Source organism: Calidris pugnax, unplaced genomic scaffold, assembly GCF_001431845.1.
Source record: "Calidris pugnax isolate Ruff unplaced genomic scaffold, ASM143184v1 scaffold20, whole genome shotgun sequence".
Classification (NCBI taxonomy): Eukaryota; Metazoa; Chordata; class Aves; order Charadriiformes; family Scolopacidae; genus Calidris; species Calidris pugnax.
The window spans coordinates 11,928,892-11,948,319 of NW_015094510.1; the positions used below are offsets into that span (position 1 = coordinate 11,928,892).

General features: G+C 40.0%; 1 protein-coding gene across 1 annotated transcript in view; it reads right to left on the bottom strand.

The window, feature by feature from the left end:
• Window positions 1-6,157: 6,157 nt before the first annotated feature.
• SUGT1 (SGT1 homolog, MIS12 kinetochore complex assembly cochaperone) overlaps window positions 6,158-19,428 on the bottom strand; it is a 29,655-nt gene continuing 16,384 nt past the window's right edge. The window contains exons 9-12 of the mRNA XM_014965937.1: window positions 18,431-18,538; window positions 8,401-8,491; window positions 7,361-7,542; window positions 6,158-6,706 (exon numbers count right to left, since the gene is read on the bottom strand). Of these exons, the coding sequence (XP_014821423.1) occupies window positions 6,605-6,706; window positions 7,361-7,542; window positions 8,401-8,491; window positions 18,431-18,538 (483 nt within the window). The 3' untranslated portion in view covers window positions 6,158-6,604. The remainder of the gene's footprint in view (window positions 6,707-7,360; window positions 7,543-8,400; window positions 8,492-18,430; window positions 18,539-19,428) is intronic.

Consider the following 19,428-nt stretch of genomic DNA (forward strand, 5'->3'; position numbering starts at 1 on the left):
TCCCTACGTGTTCCAGAACTGGCTGGAGAGGGAAACAGGGGGGTCAAGAAGTGAAACACGGAAAGCAAAGAGAAGGAAACGTGACTGCATGTATACAATGTAAACATGAACCCAACTCTTGCTGTCTTTTGCATCTAAGGCCATCCAGAAGCAACCCATGATTTGCTTCTCCCCGCATCCCCCCCCGTAAAAAAACACCCAAAGTCTTCAGAAGATGCTAAAAACACAATCGTGGAGGTGGTTTCCATGTCTACACGTTCTTAACCAAATTTACCTTTCCTAAATAAAAGCTTGTATCAGTTGTGTTGTTTTTTTTCTATAGGCAGTCACAAAGCACGTAAGTAAAAAAAAAAGCATCCTACTGGTGGATGCGTTAAATGGTCACAATAGAGCAGGTACATCTTGAGAATTCTCCTGCCCAGAAAGCCCTGGTGATCACAGAGAAGCAGACACACGACTGACACGGTCTGTGACTAGTAGAATTGCCAGAACTACAATATTGTCCGAAGTACAACACAGAGGGCACAAAACTTATCCATTCCCAAAGGAAATGCAACAAAATGCCTTCCCTCAACTCACGCTTCGAGTAAGCAAATTTCCATTTACCTACATATTGCCTTCAAAGAAGAAGAAAAAAAAATCTCTTGCTGCAGCAAGGTTGAAAAATCTTATTTAAGCACAACATCTCATTTTGAAGGAAACGTTCTGAGGCGACACAGGAATGATAATATAAACCCAACGATCCAACGGTACGGAAAGACGTGGCGATATTCCCCGGAGTGGTGGCTCAGCTGACAGTTCTAGCTCTCCACAGCCACCCCACTCACCCCCGTAGGGCGTCTACTACCAACCTTAAAGACAAGTGTTCCACCACCACCACCACTACGGTACCTTGCACGCTAAAGAGGTGACAACATCTCTGCATTTGGGCAGGTGGGGAGAAGGGATGTTCCCCAAAGTGGATGCCCCATCACTGGAGGTGTTCAAGGCCAGGCTGGATGGCTATTTGAGCAACCTGCTCTAGTGGGAGGTGTCCCTGCCCATGGCAGGAGGGTTGGAACTAGATGATCTTTAAGGTCCCTTCCAACCCAAACCATTCTCTGACAAATCCAACCCCGCGCTAGCAAAAATCGGTTCAAAACCTTCCTTTGGTCACAATTTAGGAGAGGAGGGAAGAAAGAGGGATGGGCTTGTCACCAACAGTGTGTCCCAACCACAGGTGGGTGGATGTTAGAGCACCATAATTCTACTATTGTCCTTAAACTTAATTACCCATGTGATTGCTTACTAGGAGGATTAGGGCGGCAGAGCAGATGAAAGCAGAAAAAGGAGATAAATACAGGCTGCTGGAAGAGAGAAGGAAAACAGCCCACAAAGCCATAGGGTTAGAAAGCCTGGAAGCCAGTGATGGGAAGGCAGGAGGAGTCTCTCTTCTGCATCTCCAGCCCCCTTTCTCTCCACCTCCCAACACGGAGTGAACCCCACTCTCTCTCTTTTGTCCTTTTTGATATGGGAATCATCCTCCACTTTTATCTACACTTGAGAAAGTAAGATGCAGCTGGGGGGCATGGAAGGTGGGGAGATCTGTCTCCTGCCTTCCATGTAACACTTCACCCCTGCTGCAGTACGAATAAATTCCAAGTAAGCTTCAGTGGAGAACAGACTGATCGCTTGTTCCACGCAGTGGGGGAAAAAAAAAAAAAAGGAAAAAAAAAAAAAAAAAGATGTAGAGAAGCATAAAACTACAGTTGGCAAAGAACAGATTGTTGATTGGCACATCGGGGTGGAACAGAATCTCTGCTCAGAAAGGGCAAAAATCAGAGTGAACCAGCAGCACCACCATCTCCTGCTTCTGAGAGGCTCAACTGATCTTTTACAAACGCTGCACGTACACTGAAGAAGAGCGAGGCAGCCCAAAGCTACAGCAGACAGGCAGCTTCTACGACCCCCAAAACAGTAGCAGAGAGTAATCCCATCTGGGATATTAAATGGGAAAGCTACTATTCCCTCTTGCTGTCCCATTCCCATATCCGCACCAAGTCTACAAATCAGAGCACTGAGGTGAAAATTGTCTGGGTCTTGTAGGCAGTTCTACCTACAGACGACCAGGTGGCTTAGGGAAAAAAAAACACCCCAAAATCAACTCTCAAGAAATGTTTTAACACAATTAAAACATCATCCCCTGTCCTCTGCCTCCAGCCAACTCATTGCCAGTCCTGCCACAAATTCCACTCACCCTCTCTAGTCCCAAAGGAAATTTCCTTTGTCACCCATAGGCTTCATAGAATCACATGGGGTTGGAAGGGACCTCTGGAGATCATCAAGTCCAACCCCCCCACCAGAGTGGGTCTACCTAGAGCAGGTTGCACAGGATCTTGTCCAGGTGGGTTTTGAATGTCTCCAGAGAAGGAGACTCCACCACCTCTCTGGGCAGCCTGTTCCAGTGCTCTACCACTCTCACAGTAAAGAAGTTCCTCCTCATGTTTAGGTGGAACTTCTTATACTCAAGTTTGTGCCTTCACAGCCTCTGTTCAACCTCCAAGCTCCCTGCTAGCTTCTTCTTGACCTACAGCTTCTGGAACCATTCCATGCCTGTGTTTTGCCAAGAACAAAACATACACTGCTCACAAAGTTCATGAAGCACCTTCACACCAACTTTACAGGGAAATTTTGCCTGCTGCTTTAATCCAATCCCTTCCCACCAGAAAAAAAAAACAAAAAACAACCTTTTCCCCAACCTCCCCCTCAATTCCTCCCCCCATAAGACAACAAGGGCTGCCCATTACCAGTCCACCTAAGTTCTAAGGTGGAACGTGCATAGATTATCTCAGTGCTCAGAAACACCCTGGAATTACGTTTAGACCCGCCAACTTGGCTCGCAGGATAGAGATGGACAGGGAGGTCCACCACTTGATTGCTACAAGTTTTAGCCCGAAGCTAAAGCATTACATTTGCATTACACATCCCTCAGGAGTCCATAAGCAGCAATGCATTTCATTTTACTCTTTGCCTTAAGCCAAGTGAATGGAGTCCTGAAGCAGTGAAACAGTCCCCACTTAATGCAAGAACACACTGTGCTTATCTGACGACATAGTCCCATGGTCCTTCTGCAAGTGAAAGTAGCCAGAGGAACCCCTACTGCCTTCTCTTCAGTAAGTAAGAACAACCTGACTGGCAGAAAACATCCTCAAATTACTTTTTCATTTCTATTTAAGAGATTTTTATCCAGACTTTTCCCATAGCAAGTCTTTGGTAAGAGCTGCTAAGTGCTCTGAGTGACATTTCTAAAGCAGGGCTGGCCGCCAGACAAGAACCCAATTTTGTGACAAAGTGAAGCACTCAGACATTTGTCTTCTCTCTACATTAGAAAGGAAGAAATGCCTTTCAGAGCATAAATAAAAAGCAGCAAAGCACTTATCCAGGAGAATCGAGTGCCAGTCCCTGTTCCAAATGAAGTCAGCTTCAATGTTAGCATCCCATAGGGATGGCAAGGGCTCTAGACACTGAGCAACCAGCGACTCGGAATTCTCCAAAGGGCAAGAAATTCCCCACTGAAGCTAACAAACCTCCACTGAAATATGCCCCAAGTACTTCTTCCCTTGGAGAAACCCTTCCAAGAAGCAGACGTTGCTCAGTAGGAGCGAAGAGGTAAAGGCACACAAAAACCTTCCTAAATCCAACCCATCTCCCTCCCGCCGTGTCAGGACTGTACTCATAGTCTGCAGCTGCCAAGTATGACATTCTGTAGTTTGCAGATATGACATATATCCCAGAACAAGCTCTCTTTTTAACATCTGTGAGATCTTAAGGTCTTCCTATCTATCGTGGATATTCCTATCGTGGATGAGAAGCTGGACATGAGCAGGCAGTGTGCAGCTGCAGCCCAGAAGGCCAATCGCATCCTGGGCTGCATCAATAGAAGTGTTGCCAGCAGGTCCAGAGAGGTGATTCTGCCACTTTGCTCTGGTGAGACCTCACCTGGAGTATTGTGTGCAGGTCTGGAGCCCTCAATATAAGAAGGACATGGACCCGATGGAGAGGGTCCAGAGGAGGACCACAAGGATGATCAGGGGGATGGAGCACCTCTGCTACGAGGACAGGCTGAGGGAGCTGGGGTTGTTCAGCCTGCAGAAGAGGAGGCTCCGGGGAGACCTAATAGCAGCCTTCCAGTACCTGAAGGGAGCCTACAGGAAGGCTGGGGAGAGCCCGTTTAGAAAGGCCTGTAGTGACAGGACGAGGGGAAATGGCTTCAAGCTGGAGGGGAACAGATTTAGACTGGAGATTAGGAGAAAGTTCTTCACTGTGAGGGTGGTGGAGCACTGGAACAGGTTGCCCAGGGAGGTGGTTGAGGCCCCATCCCTGGAGATATTCAAGGAGAGGCTCGACGAGGCCCTGGGCAACCTGGTCTAGTTGGGGGTGTCCCTGCTGACTGTGGGGGGGTCGGACTAGATGACCTTTGGAGGTCCCTTCCGGCCTGGGCAATTCTATGATTCTATATACTGCAGAGGCATAGTAACAATACTAGGAGAAAAAAACCCACTGCACTTCCCCAAACATCACTCCAAAACTTAAGACTCCTAGTTCTCAGGAGGAACAGGATACATCCTTTCCTCCTCCTCCTCAGTTTTCAATCATCTTTCACATACATTTATTACTGTAACAGCTGCAGACTTCACTTGTCCTATTAAAACACCTGTTCTAATAGCCTTTATATTTTATCAAGCTAATCACATTTTCCCTGTAGTAAAATAACAAACCAAATACAAAGAAAACAGACAGAACAAACAATCTGGAAAAGCCTAGGTAGCTAGGGAGGCAAGGAGAAGTAGCAAACTCAAAGCAGCATCCAATGGTTAAGCAAGGCAAGAAGTGGCTTTCAGGGGGCTGCCAACACTTGCCATTCACAGGGTTTTCTAGAAGTCACAGGATATTCATGGATCTCTCTGAACTCCCAAGAGACAGCGGCGTGTGGACCAGGCGTGTTTACCACAACTTTCTAAGTTCATATTCCCTTCACAGAATCACAGAATGGTTGAGGGTTGGAAAGGACCTCTGGAAGTCATCTTGTCCAACCCTCCCTGCTCAAGCTGGGCCACCTAAAACCAGGTGTCCAGGACCATTTCCAGATGGCTTTTGAGCATCTATGGGCTCTACAGACTTGTATCCAAGCTCAGAGACTATTTCTTACATTTCTTCTACTGTTACTTAAAATTTCATCATGATGGAAAAGCTGAACTGAAGGAAACAAGGAGACATGGGCGCTTTTCTAAAAGATGTAAACAGTTTCCAATATTCTGAAATAACAGAACTTAAAGCAACTGCTTGCTATCTTTGATGTCACGCAATTGCAATAAATCCCTCCTTTTTTGAGTATAGAAGACAGGCAGAGGACCCACTTCTCTGTAGAAATTTCCAGCCACAACTGACTTTCTCCCTTCGATCACGTGTGAGCGCAGTTCAACCTATCACCCAGGTGGAAGGATTCCGTAAGTAGAAATTTTGTGTCTGCCACAAGAGTAGAAATCTCATCCTCTTCACTGAATGCAAGTTTTGCTCCTACACCTGCCACTTGCTTTTTTTTTTTTTTAAAGTAGTGTATCCACATCCTTACCTACATGTGTGATCCCCCATCGAAAAGTGATTCCCTCCTTGAAAAACAAGATTACCAAAAATGAAATGAAGCGCCATTCATTATAGGCCCAAGGTTTTGGTAGCCAGAGGCTCCCTGGTTCATGCAAAAGCTCAGTAAATTGTTTCAGCGTGTCAAAGCAGCATCCAATGGTTAAGCAAGGCAAGAAGTGGCTTTCAGGGGGCTGCCAACACTTGCCATTCACAGGGTTTTCTAGAAGTCACAGGATATTCATGGATCTCTCTGAACTCCCAAGAGACAGCGGCGTGTGGACCAGGCGTGTTTACCACAACTTTCTAAGTTCATATTCCCTTCACAGAATCACAGAATGGTTGAGGGTTGGAAAGGACCTCTGGAAGTCATCTTGTCCAACCCTCCCTGCTCAAGCTGGGCCACCTAAAACCAGGTGTCCAGGACCATTTCCAGATGGCTTTTGAGCATCTATGGGCTCTACAGACTTGTATCCAAGCTCAGAGACTATTTCTTACATTTCTCAGTTCTTCAGCAACTGAGATAGCGGATTCTGTATAGAAAAAGTTATATTTACACTTTTATTTAGCAGAGTTAAAGAGCAAACAATTTTAACACTGTTGTTGAAAAGTGTTTTTACCCAAAGTTGCCAAGATCTAATAAGTTATTGAACAGAAATATTGGGCGTAAGGCAATAAATCCTGACCAGCCCATGAGAGATCATCCCATCCCCAGAGAGCAGAGCTGATAAAGGCGGTAGAAAATTTAGACTGTGATTGACTCAATTTCCAAAAATTAGACAGAGATGATGAAAACAGGGTTCCAACTCTTGAGTATATCTTTAACATCTGCAGATGAAGGAATTCCTAAAGCACGCAAAATGCAAAGACAATTCCTGTTTCCAAGGGAACATTCAGTGCTTTGAATCCAAGAACGCTATGTCCACACACAGTGGTCAGTACATGACTATGGCAACACAGAGATGGTAAAAGATTAAAAACAGGATTAGAATTTTTTCCATTCCATGTCATCAGGAGGATTTACTTCAACCTTCCTTTTACCAACATCAGACCAGTTGGTGCTCAGAACTGTGCCTCCAGACTCCATCTGCAATACAAGAGAAAGCTTGTTTAGTTTGCTAGAAGAATTCTAGCAAGATAAAAGCCACATTTCTTATAGCAGATTAAGAAATTCTGAAGAAAAGCGAAGAATTTAGCTTCACGTAGAAGCAGGTTACACAGATTCTGTGTATATATAGACTAAAATCTGACTAAGCCATCATTCAATAATCTTCAGCCCAACAACACTTTTATCAGTACTGGACAGAACGATACGTTACTTCATCGACTAGAAGCTTTTAAAAAGTCAGTCAGGTTCTTGCATTTAAGAACTACAAATAAAAGGAACCAGACAGAAACAATTAAAAGGAATTTGATCCTTTCACTCAGGGCAACTCTTCAAGCTTTGGATGAGCCAAAAACTGTATTTCCTCTGATAACACTGACTGAAACAAAGAGACCATTGACAAAGCATGAGCTTCACCGAGGCACAAACCTGGGACTTAAAGAGTCACATTCGTTAGCGTACAACATCGTAGCTTTCAGCGAGACTCGTTATACCAATACCTCTGACAGAATCACTGCCATTCATTATAGGCCCAAGGTTTTGGTAGCCAGAGGCTCCCTGGTTCATGCAAAAGCTCAGTAAATTGTTTCAGCGTGCAGTTACACGTTTCTTCAGAGAAAAAGAATGAAGACTTACAAACGATTTGTTCATGGCACGTTTCACTTCATCTGTACCATCTGAATAAATTTGCTGGAAGAGTTTATTTAAAGCAGCATCTCCTTCTAACTTCTCATTCTTCTCCTCTTCTTTGATTTCAACTACCAGTTTGTCCCAGTTCCTCGTATAGTGAGAGGATGATGGATATAAGTGCTGGGTATCTGAAAACAGAAGTGGTAGTTACCTAAGTATTTTCTCATGACTTTCAGAGCAGCCAAGAACACACACACATATATATGTATATGATGAATCACATACAATAACAGAATGTGAATCTGGAAATGCAAATAGATTCTTCCTTATTGATATAAACATCGCAGTAACAAAAACACAGGCAACTAAAAAATGCCAGAGATGACATTCAGCAGCTGCAAAAGTTTACATTTAAGTAAAGAGTTACATAATTTAGTTATCCAACATAGTGCTGCATAATAGCAACACAAATAATTAAAGTCAAAACAAGGAAGATGATATTGACTGACAGTAATAATAAAAAAAAAAAAAGGCAGCGAGCAGCCTAGAGCTAAATTTTGAGCTAAATTTTAAATTTGAAAAGATATCTGAAATCAATAAAACAGGAAGTTCAAATTCTCTCAAGGATAAACTGCTAATCTGTCTTGAAAAACTGCAAAAGTATTACTTTTCAAGAGAGATGAAATACTGAAGTAAATAGTAATTAATTATTAAGCAACAATAGAGGCGTAACAATGCACAGAACTGCAAAACGGTGACCAACACAGCCAAAGAGATAAGCCCAGAGGAATTAATGATGAGTGTACATCCTTAACAATCCATCAGATTAATGGAAGTTATGACTAAATTTAATACCTAAGTTTTAGTAATGCCCTGCAGACTTTTCCTGTCAATTCTTGGCAGTAAAAACAAGACTGTTAAGCTTTTCATTGTAAACATGAAGCTGTGATTTTACTAACAGTAATTAACACAAAAAATATCATTAATAACTGCAAGTAATTTAATACAAATAAGCTATTTAATACTTAATAGTTCAGAGAACAAACCTGGTGTAAATTGCTTTAACTTAGGAGAATCTCCCTGCCCCTCCAGCTTCTCCCATCTTACAGCCTCTGGCTTCTTCATCTTTATCTCAATCTGTAAAACACAAGACACAGAAGAAATTAATCCAGATGGCAAAGAGTTCTGCCAAACAGGCTTGAATGAGTTGGATCCTGTAGCAATAGGAAAATCAATTTTCTTTCAGAAACACAGACTCGAATATGAAGCCTGCATTTTTACAAAATTTACCTACTTCACAAGATGAAGTTACGTGACTTCAAGTCACAGGTCAACTAAGCTCTTGTGTGGCTGCAGAGCTCTCGTAGCAGACTTTTACTCTTTTGTTTAGTACCACTTATTTGCTTTTGCTTAGTATTCACTTGGTTCTTTTTGTAAATTATGGTATCCCAAAAGTTAACGATTGGCCCCAACATCTCTACGCTGCCAGGCACCAAGGTATTATCTTTCAAGCACCCCTTTCTTGCCAGTCAGCTCTAATAATTAAATAGTTCTTTCGAAGGACCACAAAATCCAACTTTATCTAGGTTTACATTTCATCCACCAAAAAAATTCTTATTTTATGTGCAGTACATAAACCAGAGAAACATCCTGGGACTATGCAGCTCTTCCCACTGGAGAAATTCAGAAGCTGTACTCATTTGGTTCAATGAACACACACTGCTACGGAGAAAACTGTCTAGTATTCATTGACAAAACTGGCAATTAAAAATGGATATGGTTGCAATTATCATAGGAGAAACAAAATTAAGTGAAGTATGTCATGCCCTATTCACAGCTACACATAATCCCCTTAGACAACCACATTGAAATGTTTTTTCGTAATTAACCTTATCCTTTGGTTACAGGGCTACAAAGTTGCAAAACAATGTCTGCAAAACAAGGACTGTCTAATGTCACTGCAAACAACAAATTCACTTAAGAAAATGTCACAAAGTCCGTATGATGCTATTAATTAACTGAAATCGGTGCTCGCTAAACTTCAGCAGTTCCTTATTTGTGAACAGCTCAGCAGAAGCAAGTTCTTCCTTCTACCTCAAGCCACTATAACCTGGGGATCCCTGCAGACCCAAGAACAAAGGCACCACTGTGAAAGCCAACCCCGGGGATCCTCACAGCACGCTCCTTGCACGGCATCATGTTGATCCGAAATCTGAACTTTATTTAATTCATTCTTCACATCAGTCACTGGTAAGCAACAGGCTGAGATACCTTACAAAAATAAAGAAATGAGCTCATCTCACTTTCAAAGCTTCCATGTTTGCCATCGTGCTGCATTTTAAGAATCGGAATATTCAATGGTGATTGCTTCTTTTTGTACTTTTTTTTTTTTTTCCCCCTGGGGAAGCTACATTTCCCTAGACAAGTTTAAATACTTATTTTCCACCACTAACTTGTGCTAACTGATAACAACAAAAAGTGTAAGAAATGAGGCCTGGAATGCCCTTCAAGGCAGGGGAGAGTTTCAGTAAGTCTCTACGCCCAGCCCCCACACGTATCTGACTTCCCACTCCCCGCGTCTGTTGGATTTCCAGTCTTTTTACAAGTAACAAATTAAGCATCAGGGTATCAGATTTTAAAATACTGCAAGTCACAGAACCAAAAATAACCAAATAAAACACGGTCTTACTCTAGTTGCTCAACCTACTGTCCCTAAAGGAGGCCTGTATTCCAGGGTTTAATATTGCAATCTGTAAGGATGCAGAGATTTCTGCTGAACCTATGCAAATGAAGCATTCAAACTGTGCCAGTGATTAGGCTTCAGTAGAACTAAAGAAGCCAGCAAAGGTTCCTTCACTGGACTCTTCTGATTGGAAATTACAACCTCATTTTTGAACACCTACACACATAAATCTAATGCTCTGCAATTACCTTAAGGAAGTTAAAATATTTGTGTATCTACATATAAGACAAACACATAGTTCCACGTGTGCCAGAACTATCAGGGCTGGGTTGTGGTTTGTTTTTTTTTTTTTCTAATGGATTTGGATCTCCTGAGTCAACATTGAAGTAAATTAGCCATTTGCAAAGGCACTAATTAGTTGTAAGTGAAACCTGAGTATTAATTTAAAACAACTTGTCTCTCCTCTTCTTCCTATAAAACTCGTCTCAATCTAAGGAAACTGTATTATCAATTCAGTTGCACATTTAAGTTGAGGCAGCCCTAATTTTAAGATTTTATACTCTGCTTATTAGTATATTCCCCTATATGATCTATTAAAAAAAAAAAAAGAGAGAGTAAATGTTTGATACTGAGACTGCTCAACCCCATACTTCAATTTCTCTTCTGTTTGTTTCTTCCTTCACTATCTCCTCTTACCCTTAACACTTCAGGCTTTCCACCAGTATCTTTGAATATCTCAAATACAGACTATTTCATCCACCCCAAGAATGACCTCTAGTGCAACACATTGCTTGATGTGAGCTACTAAACATGGACTTTTTTCTTCTCAGAACACAACCCTCCTCAAAGAACCTTTATAAAGAACCTTTGGCTGTTCATCAGAGTACTCTGCCCACGCATCAAAAGAAGGAAAAAAAAGGAAGATCTTTATTTTTGCTGCTCCAGTAATCCCCCTCTCCTTTTTTAATCTGCTAGTTCTTACATTTTCCTCTCTCAAACTGTCCCTAAGCTGGTACTAGATGACAAACATCCCTAAGGAAAAGGAAACGCTACAAACTAATTCCCAGTACAAGATGCAGATTTCTTAAATCTCAACCATTTCAACCCTGCCAAGCTAGAAGTATAGACAGCTGAAGAATTGAGACAGAATGTATTTATGACATGATTAAACCTCTCCCCATCTACTCCATCCACTTCAATTGAAGCTACTCATTAGGCAAAGTGGCAGGCAGGAGCAAAACTAGGGAAATCATTAGCAGTATACCATTATACAACCACATTTTCCAAAAATATAAAGCTATAAAATTCTGCTTGTGAAGGCACATATTTCTTCAACTTGAGAGCTTTATTTGATCTGAGGAGAAACAAGTTTGTGAGTCCCAATTACGTGCGCAAATGGCAATAAATGCATTTTAATGAACATTTTAAAGCAGATAGTGATAGCTATCACACAGACAAGTGACACATCAGCATGGACATTTGTGTCATATCTAACACATTAGTTAGATATGTTAGCTTTTTCCTCTCCTTTGAAAAAAAAAATTCAGTACTCAGGCAAGAGGAATACATCAACACTTCGCCAACTACTTTGATTTAACATTTATATTTCATAAAATGTATGCCTGTGTGCCTCACACCAACTTCAGAATAAAAGACAGGAAAATTTCATCGCAAATTAAATGCTTGGCATGCCACTTAAGGACAAGCTTAATTCCTCAGCCTCTCCTTGTAGCTCATATCTTGCAGCCACCTGACCACCTTGGTAGCCCTCTGTGAGGACTTGCCCATGTTAGTGCCCTTCTTGCACCAGGAAGCCCCAAACAGGACACAAGTACTCCAGATGTATGAAAACTTCCAACGCAGAAATAATCCACCTTCTGTTGTAATTTTTAAGTTCCTGGACTCAAAGTAAGCAAAGCAAAAAAGGAAAAGAAACATGGAATTTTGACAGAATAATTCACGCAGAATTCATTTGAAATACCATCTTAGGAGAAACCCACTCCTCTAAGAAGAGGGTCAAATGGGGGATTCATCATCTAGAAGAAATTCCATCCACAGTGAGAGGATAGAGAGAAGTTTCTAGTCACAGAATTTTCTAGTCATAGAAGTAACCGATTGTTTAAAATCCATCAGAGATTTACTCAAGTTTGTTTGCAGTTTAATCCAAGTGCTAGTTATCAGACAAGATGCCACAGTGTTATGCTCAGAAGCTATTCTGAACTATTTCATCGGTAGTACAAGAACACAAAACCCCCTTACCTTAAGATAACTGGCATAAAGGAGCATTTAATCTAGTTTTAAGAAAGAACTTCTCCCCTTAGCTACAGATAAATACAATGCTAGTTAGCCAACATTCATTTTCTAGGTAGAAGTCTACTGTTAAAAAGTCTAAATCTTTGATGAACTACATTTAATTTGAACTTACATTCCAGGACAGACATTGCCAGTTTAACTGAGAACATTAAACAAGGGAAAGAATTTTTATCTTCCTCCCTAAAAGAAGATTCTGGTACACACTGACAAGTTTCATCATTTTTTTTCCTAATTTCTACCGTGCTTTATATTTCACAGTCCACACTAAGGGAAAGTTCACTTAACACTGGCAAATTTGTGTCAAGCTCCAATCAGATGGATGAAGGAAATCAGAACTGGCAAAGCTTAAGCAGTAGTTCAGCCATTAATTTTAAGATGCATCAAAAAATACCCTTTTAAATTGCAATGTTTTGCTATATCAAAGACATGAAAATGAGAATTCAGGATTTCTAGTCAACTACTTGGTTATTCACTGAACTACTGAGTTCTTTGTCCGAGCTGTAAATTTTAAGTGCTTAGAGTTGCAATTTTGCAATCATCTCATGTATTTTGTAATTTAAATTTAAGAGTAAGACAAAATAGCACTATCTTCTAAAAATGTATGACCTATTCAAACTTACCTCGAAGATCATATGCACATACAGTTTTGGGATTCTAGTTATTCAAAGACCTTTCATACATTGCTTATATTCTGAATTCCAAGGTCTTCAGTCCATAACTTTAAACAAAATATACCGAGACTAAAATAACTCTACAGTGTTATCACAAATAAATGAACATTAAGAAGTTTATTCAGTAGCGAATATATTGCAACAGAAGGGATTTAATGTGCACCTTTCAGCTTCTTTGTCAGCAATGTTCTGTGGAGAATCGAGTGCAAAGAGGTCAAACTTTCCTTCTCCCTGATATTACACAGCAACCACTTGTTAAAATTTTGAATTTCAGAGAATGAGCTAGCAATACAGATCACTTTGGTATCCTAATGCCCATCCTCACTGCAAACCATTGCTATTGCAATTGTTCTTAAATCTGTCTTCTCTTAAGACAGGAAAAACCCCTAATGCAGAGATTTCCTTTATGTATTTATATAATGCACGGGCACTGACTTCTATGCTTGTTTAAAATATAGTTCTCAGAATATTTACAAGTTTAAATATGCCCCACACCCATCTACATTCATTAAAAAAAAAGAGGAAAAAAACCCAACCAAACTTATTTTGAGCCAGGTAAATATCATGCCAATCATTGGGGAAGTTTCTTTACAGTCTAGCCAGGAAATTGCTCCAACTAGCCCTGCCTAAGAGACACAAGAAATTTCAGAAAAATTATCCAACTCATATCTTAAATATCAGTTTATAATTTACAGAAAACACTCCAGAACATATACAGGAGATATGAATCTGGATGAAAGCATCACAGAGAAAACAAGTACGTGAGAGCAGGGAAGTCTGCATTCAAGTGTCTGCGAGCAATTTAATGAAAATATCCTAAATGAGAAAGCATCTTTGAAGGATCAGATTGCAACCGTAAGAACCAACTTCAGCTAAAATAAATGTGTTCCTCTGTTTATCTATTTGTGTACATTTGCCTCTGAATAGAGACTCTGAGGACAGGCCAAGACTGTGTGAATCAGTTTCACTCTTTGCCTCTTCCCAGAGTTTGCAAGGCGAAATGTTGGTCTGAGGAAAAGAAACACTCCACTGATGCACACTACCATATTCCTGGCATGAAGCTGCTCAGAGCGTGCTTCTACCTCAGACATCTCTATTAAGTAACAAATGTCAACTATAAAATGTTCTGTAAAAGAGGCTGAGGATTTCTAACGCCTCCCCTGTCTGTGACACAACTTTACCCCAGAACCGTCCTTGAATTTGAGATCAAAGAAAGTACTTTTTACCACTTTTTCAAATGGCCTTAAATTGCTGCAAAAAGCCAAACCACTGAAAACCGAAAACTCACAGTAATTGTGCCCAGACTATTTGTAGATGCAAGAGTAGAGGGGAAGAAAAAGAGAAAGCTCAAGTTTCCTTCAAGTTCATGAGTACACGTGCTAAAAAGCACATACTCGTCCTCACGTTCCTCTTCTAGGTCTGAGGAGAAGAAAACTCTGAGAATCACCTACAACACAGGAGAAGACCTAGAGGAACTGCTCATGTTCCACACGTTTCCAACAGATCATGGCAGAATATTCCCCTGGAATCCCAAATACACTGAGAGACTGAACAGAAGAGGGAAAAGAAAGCAAAGCTGATTGTGCACAAAGAACCATTTTAAAACATTAGAAATTCTTATACTATTTGCACTATTTGTGCATTTATAGTTTCCTGCTGCATTTTCTGGACAGAGACAGATCAGATAGTTTTGTTTCAAACATATTTAGTCATTCATTTCAAGTTTTTATGCCTTTTTTCCTTTTAAGAAGGGACCATGATGGTATTACACACCCTGAGCTAGAGGATAACTGCACACAGGCAACTTCCAAAGAGCAAACTTACTCCAGCCTTTACATTTTGGCTCCCTCTTCTGGAAAGAAGTTTAAAAAAAGAAAATCCAAACAGCATCTCTAAAAGGTATCTTCCTCCTGTTAAACAGTTTTCATTGTGGCACAGTTTTCCCCCTGCTTCACCTGACCATCAAAACACACAAAATTCTACCTATTGTGCACAAAGTCGTGCTACATACAAAGACAAGATCAGCTTCCATTTTTAAGACATAAATCTCAAATTAATATGTTGCTTTTCGGAGCTGCTGTTAACTTTTTGCTAGATCAGATCACTACAGTCAGCCACCTTTGACGTGAGAGGTACAACCAGTAAGGTTATGCCAGTTATGATCTATCAGCTATGCTGTTCACGTACAAGAAAAAAAAGATATGCTATTCATAAATAGCAATTCCCTCAAGAGAAGAACTCAATGCAGTTGCATTCAGAATCTTCTCACATGGACATTAAATTGAGGCCTTAGATCACGAGAATTATATGCTGAACAACATGTGGTAATTCTAAGTAACTCATGAATAAAAGTGAACAGGAACCATAATCTACTCAAAGCCTAATTTGCAAGTAGTGTTATATAGATATAAGATTTTGAATGAGGTAAAAATTTTGAATTAGGTAAAGAAACGTCTCCAAGCATGGCAGTAATACATACAGCCATGATTAAAGGCAGTCTGTATCACCTGCAAAACTGTTGACAGCTAGAGAAAATACAGTATCAGAATGCATAAAGAGATTAAGATTTTATTTCAAACCTGGACTTCACCCACACATTATGCTGTTCTTGAGTCAAACTCAAGTGTTTTACCTTTTCTAACTCACAGCTCGAAGTCAAAAGTCAAAAGCAGATTATGAACACTAATTTATTTCTGCTCATATAGAAACCAAACACCTCCAAACATTTACCTCTGACTGTGCTACCTCTGTACCCTTTGCCAGTTCCGTTCTTTTCCAGAGACTTTGTATCTCAGAGCTAGCCACAGCATGGATTTAGTGAAAGCTATAATTTCTATTTCATTGCCAGGAAAGAAACAACTCTTAAGGTATCAATTGCACTTTTCACTACTGTTAACATTGCCTGAAAGAACCAATCCCAGAATCTGTACATTCTGTCTGCTCTTTGCAGTTATTTTAGAATTTGTAATTCTGCAAATACCATTGAGGGTATTTTCTCCTCCTGAATTTGCATTTGTCAAGTGATGCTGAATTTCACCCAGTATCGAGAAATCCCTCTCTGGCTTCTCTTAGTTACCAAAACACACAAGATCATTCTAATATCTGCCAGTTCTGTTGTTTCACCCTCTATCCATTATATTTATTATTTTTATGAAATTAATGGGAAACCTGAACTATCCACCATATAACCTGCCCATATATTTGACTCTGGTTCCCCGTATCTTTCCACATATAATTGGAAAAGAAAGCCTGGACCCTCCATTGCCCAGTGAAGCCTACACGATGCTAATGGCAACGTGGCTCACACGTTCAAAGGAGCAATACAAAATAAAGCACTGTGAACACACAAAGTTATTCTTATCTGAAATTGTTAATCCACAGCTGTGGAAACACAATTTCTTTATGAGTGCGCAGTAAAAAATTCATACCATTAGGAAGATAATGAGACCATATCTTTCTTTCCAAGTCCTTATAAAAGGTTTTCATGTAAATGGTACAAAATAATTTGTAAAGGGTTTGAGAAGTTCTAAGTAATAAGAGTTTATATTTTAATATTATTAATGTTAATGTATTAATATATTATTAATACTAATATTTGTGTATATTATATTATTACTTTTAATGTTATTAATGTTATTTCAAAGTAATAACTGTGTATTTTCCACACTGCCTCTAAGAATAACATACATACACAAAACTGTTGAAAAGAAATCTGAATTTCTAGTATTCAAACACTAAGGCCGCCCTATTACCTTAAAGCGCTTAATGTTTTTCGAAGTAAAATATTCTAAACCTTTAAAGAAGTCTTTGCATGCTTAATGTAGACCTGCTTTTAAATGTTTTTCTTCAGCCAGACTCCATCTGCTGGTCAGAACCAGAATTAGCTGGGGCATCATTTAAATTGTATTCCTTCACTCTGCTTCCCCAGATGTCCCTTTACTGTTCTTCTCTGCAAGAGGAAGAACATGTTGAAGCACTGACTTCTGCTGTTAGAACACCTTCTGTGTTCTCTCTTACTGCATTTCATCTCAAAAAGGTTCTTTCACAATTATATAGCAACTGTTAACATTTGGAAACAAAATGCAAAATATTTACAATTCAGACACTGCCTGAACATAACTAAAGCTTTCACACCACTTTATAAACTTCAATCTAAACCAGGCTCCAGAGATTATTCCAGAGATTAACCCAAACTAGTGAGATGGCAGCATAGAAAGACAAAGTCAAGTTCATTTCCACAGTGCTCAGTAGCATGTGGGTGCTTCATAAAACTAATGTAAACTTCAAGACAAATGAGAAGCATAACATAAGCTAGATAGGAACATAAACAGTTACTTGACAAGGTCCGTGCCCATTCCACTCAAATTTATATAAATACTAATGGATTAGAAGATCTTCTACATACTTTGAGCACTCAGCTTATCTCCCATAGTGTAAGAGATCACGTGACCAATCACACAACCTGCCCAGCTTCCTCAGGGTGAGGAGTGGAAAAATGGGAAAAATGAGACCAACTTTCTATGGCCATTCTCTCCTGTCATTTTGAAGCCCCTCTTCTCTGAAATGATGCAAGAACTATTGTAAGTACCTTTCTGTGAAGGGAACAGGTAAAACGAAACATGAGAGCACAAAGGAATTTCCAAAAGCTCTGCAGAACCAGTGCTGAAATAGAAGGAAAGCATCAACAACACATTTCTGCTTCAGAGATTCAGGTTTGGCTCCAGAGACAAAGCATATGTCTGTCTATGCGTTGTACCAACAATATGTGGTATGCCAGACCATAGTTACTTTCTTATTTTTCTATACCTGTAATGTAGAAGAAGCAAAACACCTGGACAAAAGCATGCTTTCTCAACGCCATGCAATTTTCAAGTGTCTCCAAGCAAGCACTATTTCCAGGAACAGCACAGAATACACCCTCTTGAAAAGCCAAGAACAGTTAACTGAATGGCTAACCTGTACCAGCAAGAAAAGGTCATGAAAGCGTAAAGAATTATTTCAACACTGAAATCCTCAAAGCCTGACTTTTATTTCTTGGGCACACAAAGATAACAATGCTTCAAAAGGCAGCATTGGCTCCTGAAAGTTTAGTAAAAGGGTGTTCATACTTTCCCAATACCTGAATTGTCAAGAGTGAAGACCACAGTCTTCTTTCTATAGCAACAAGTAAAAGCATCCTCAACAGAACTGTCATTTGCACTTCAGTAAGCACCATCGTATTACTATTTCTGATATTTGCACAAGTTTAGAAAGCCTCCCACTGGCTGAAAGGCACCTTGAAGAAAGAAAAAGTAATTCTATACAAAAAGCAAGATATTATGACTGTTGCAGAGAGAGAAGACAATAGAGCAGAAGCGTTTTCAACATCAGGGACAGTCAAAGAAATAATTTACACTTTAAGAAGCTTACCTTTGTTGAAAGCACTTTAAATGTACTTTGCTCTGGCACTATAGAATGGAGAAGAACAAGCTTTAAGTTGTAGTCTTCACCTGATGGAAGTCTCACTGATGCATTCATCTGTTAACAGTTGAAAACATGTCTCTGGTCATCTTTGAGAGCAGTTTTCCATTTCCAAGTAAAGGACTGTCATTTGGCACCAAGATTAAGTGATTAAATTAATGACCCTTCACTAGGGCACTTAAAGCATCAGGTGACAGAATTTCAGACGCTGCCATTACATTACTGCATTATTGAATAAGGTGTTTCTAAAGTACACTAGAAGATGAACAGGAGATTTCAATTCTTAGCCAGCAAGCACTCAAAAAGCCTATTATCTTGTCAGATTGATCTGCATTCTTTGGCTCAAGAATTATATGGCAAATGAAGTCTCAACACATTAATAATGGAACACGAAAACAATTCGCGACTTCCCTTCTAATCTACACAAACTACATGGCAAGTTCTGACACAGTTTTAACCATCTAAAGTAGACAGTAAAAACAAACTACTTCTGGTAGTTCATGAAGTACCAACTTAGTTGAGAATAAGAACTTAATTCTTCCAACATTCTCAGCGACATTAAACATGAACGTCATTGGTACTGCACACGGTAGACAATAAAGATACTACTGCACTTCCTTGAAATATATATTTTGGTGCCATTAACGATTTTAATAATGCCAAAACCAAGAAAAAATACACCCACCAATATTCATTCTTTTTCTGTAACTGTCCTAATATTACTAATATTACTCCTTCATACATATTTTCAGAATATCTTGCTTCTGTCCATTCCTACTCCAGATGCATGCACACTCAAACATTTTAAGTCCAGATCACTTTTTCCCCCACCCCTCCAAACAAACAGGCAGCCAAAAACCCAGGTGTTCCCTTTGCAGCACGGACACCATACTAACACTATGTATATAAATCCCATGGACACTGCTGTGACAATAGATCCCAGTTCA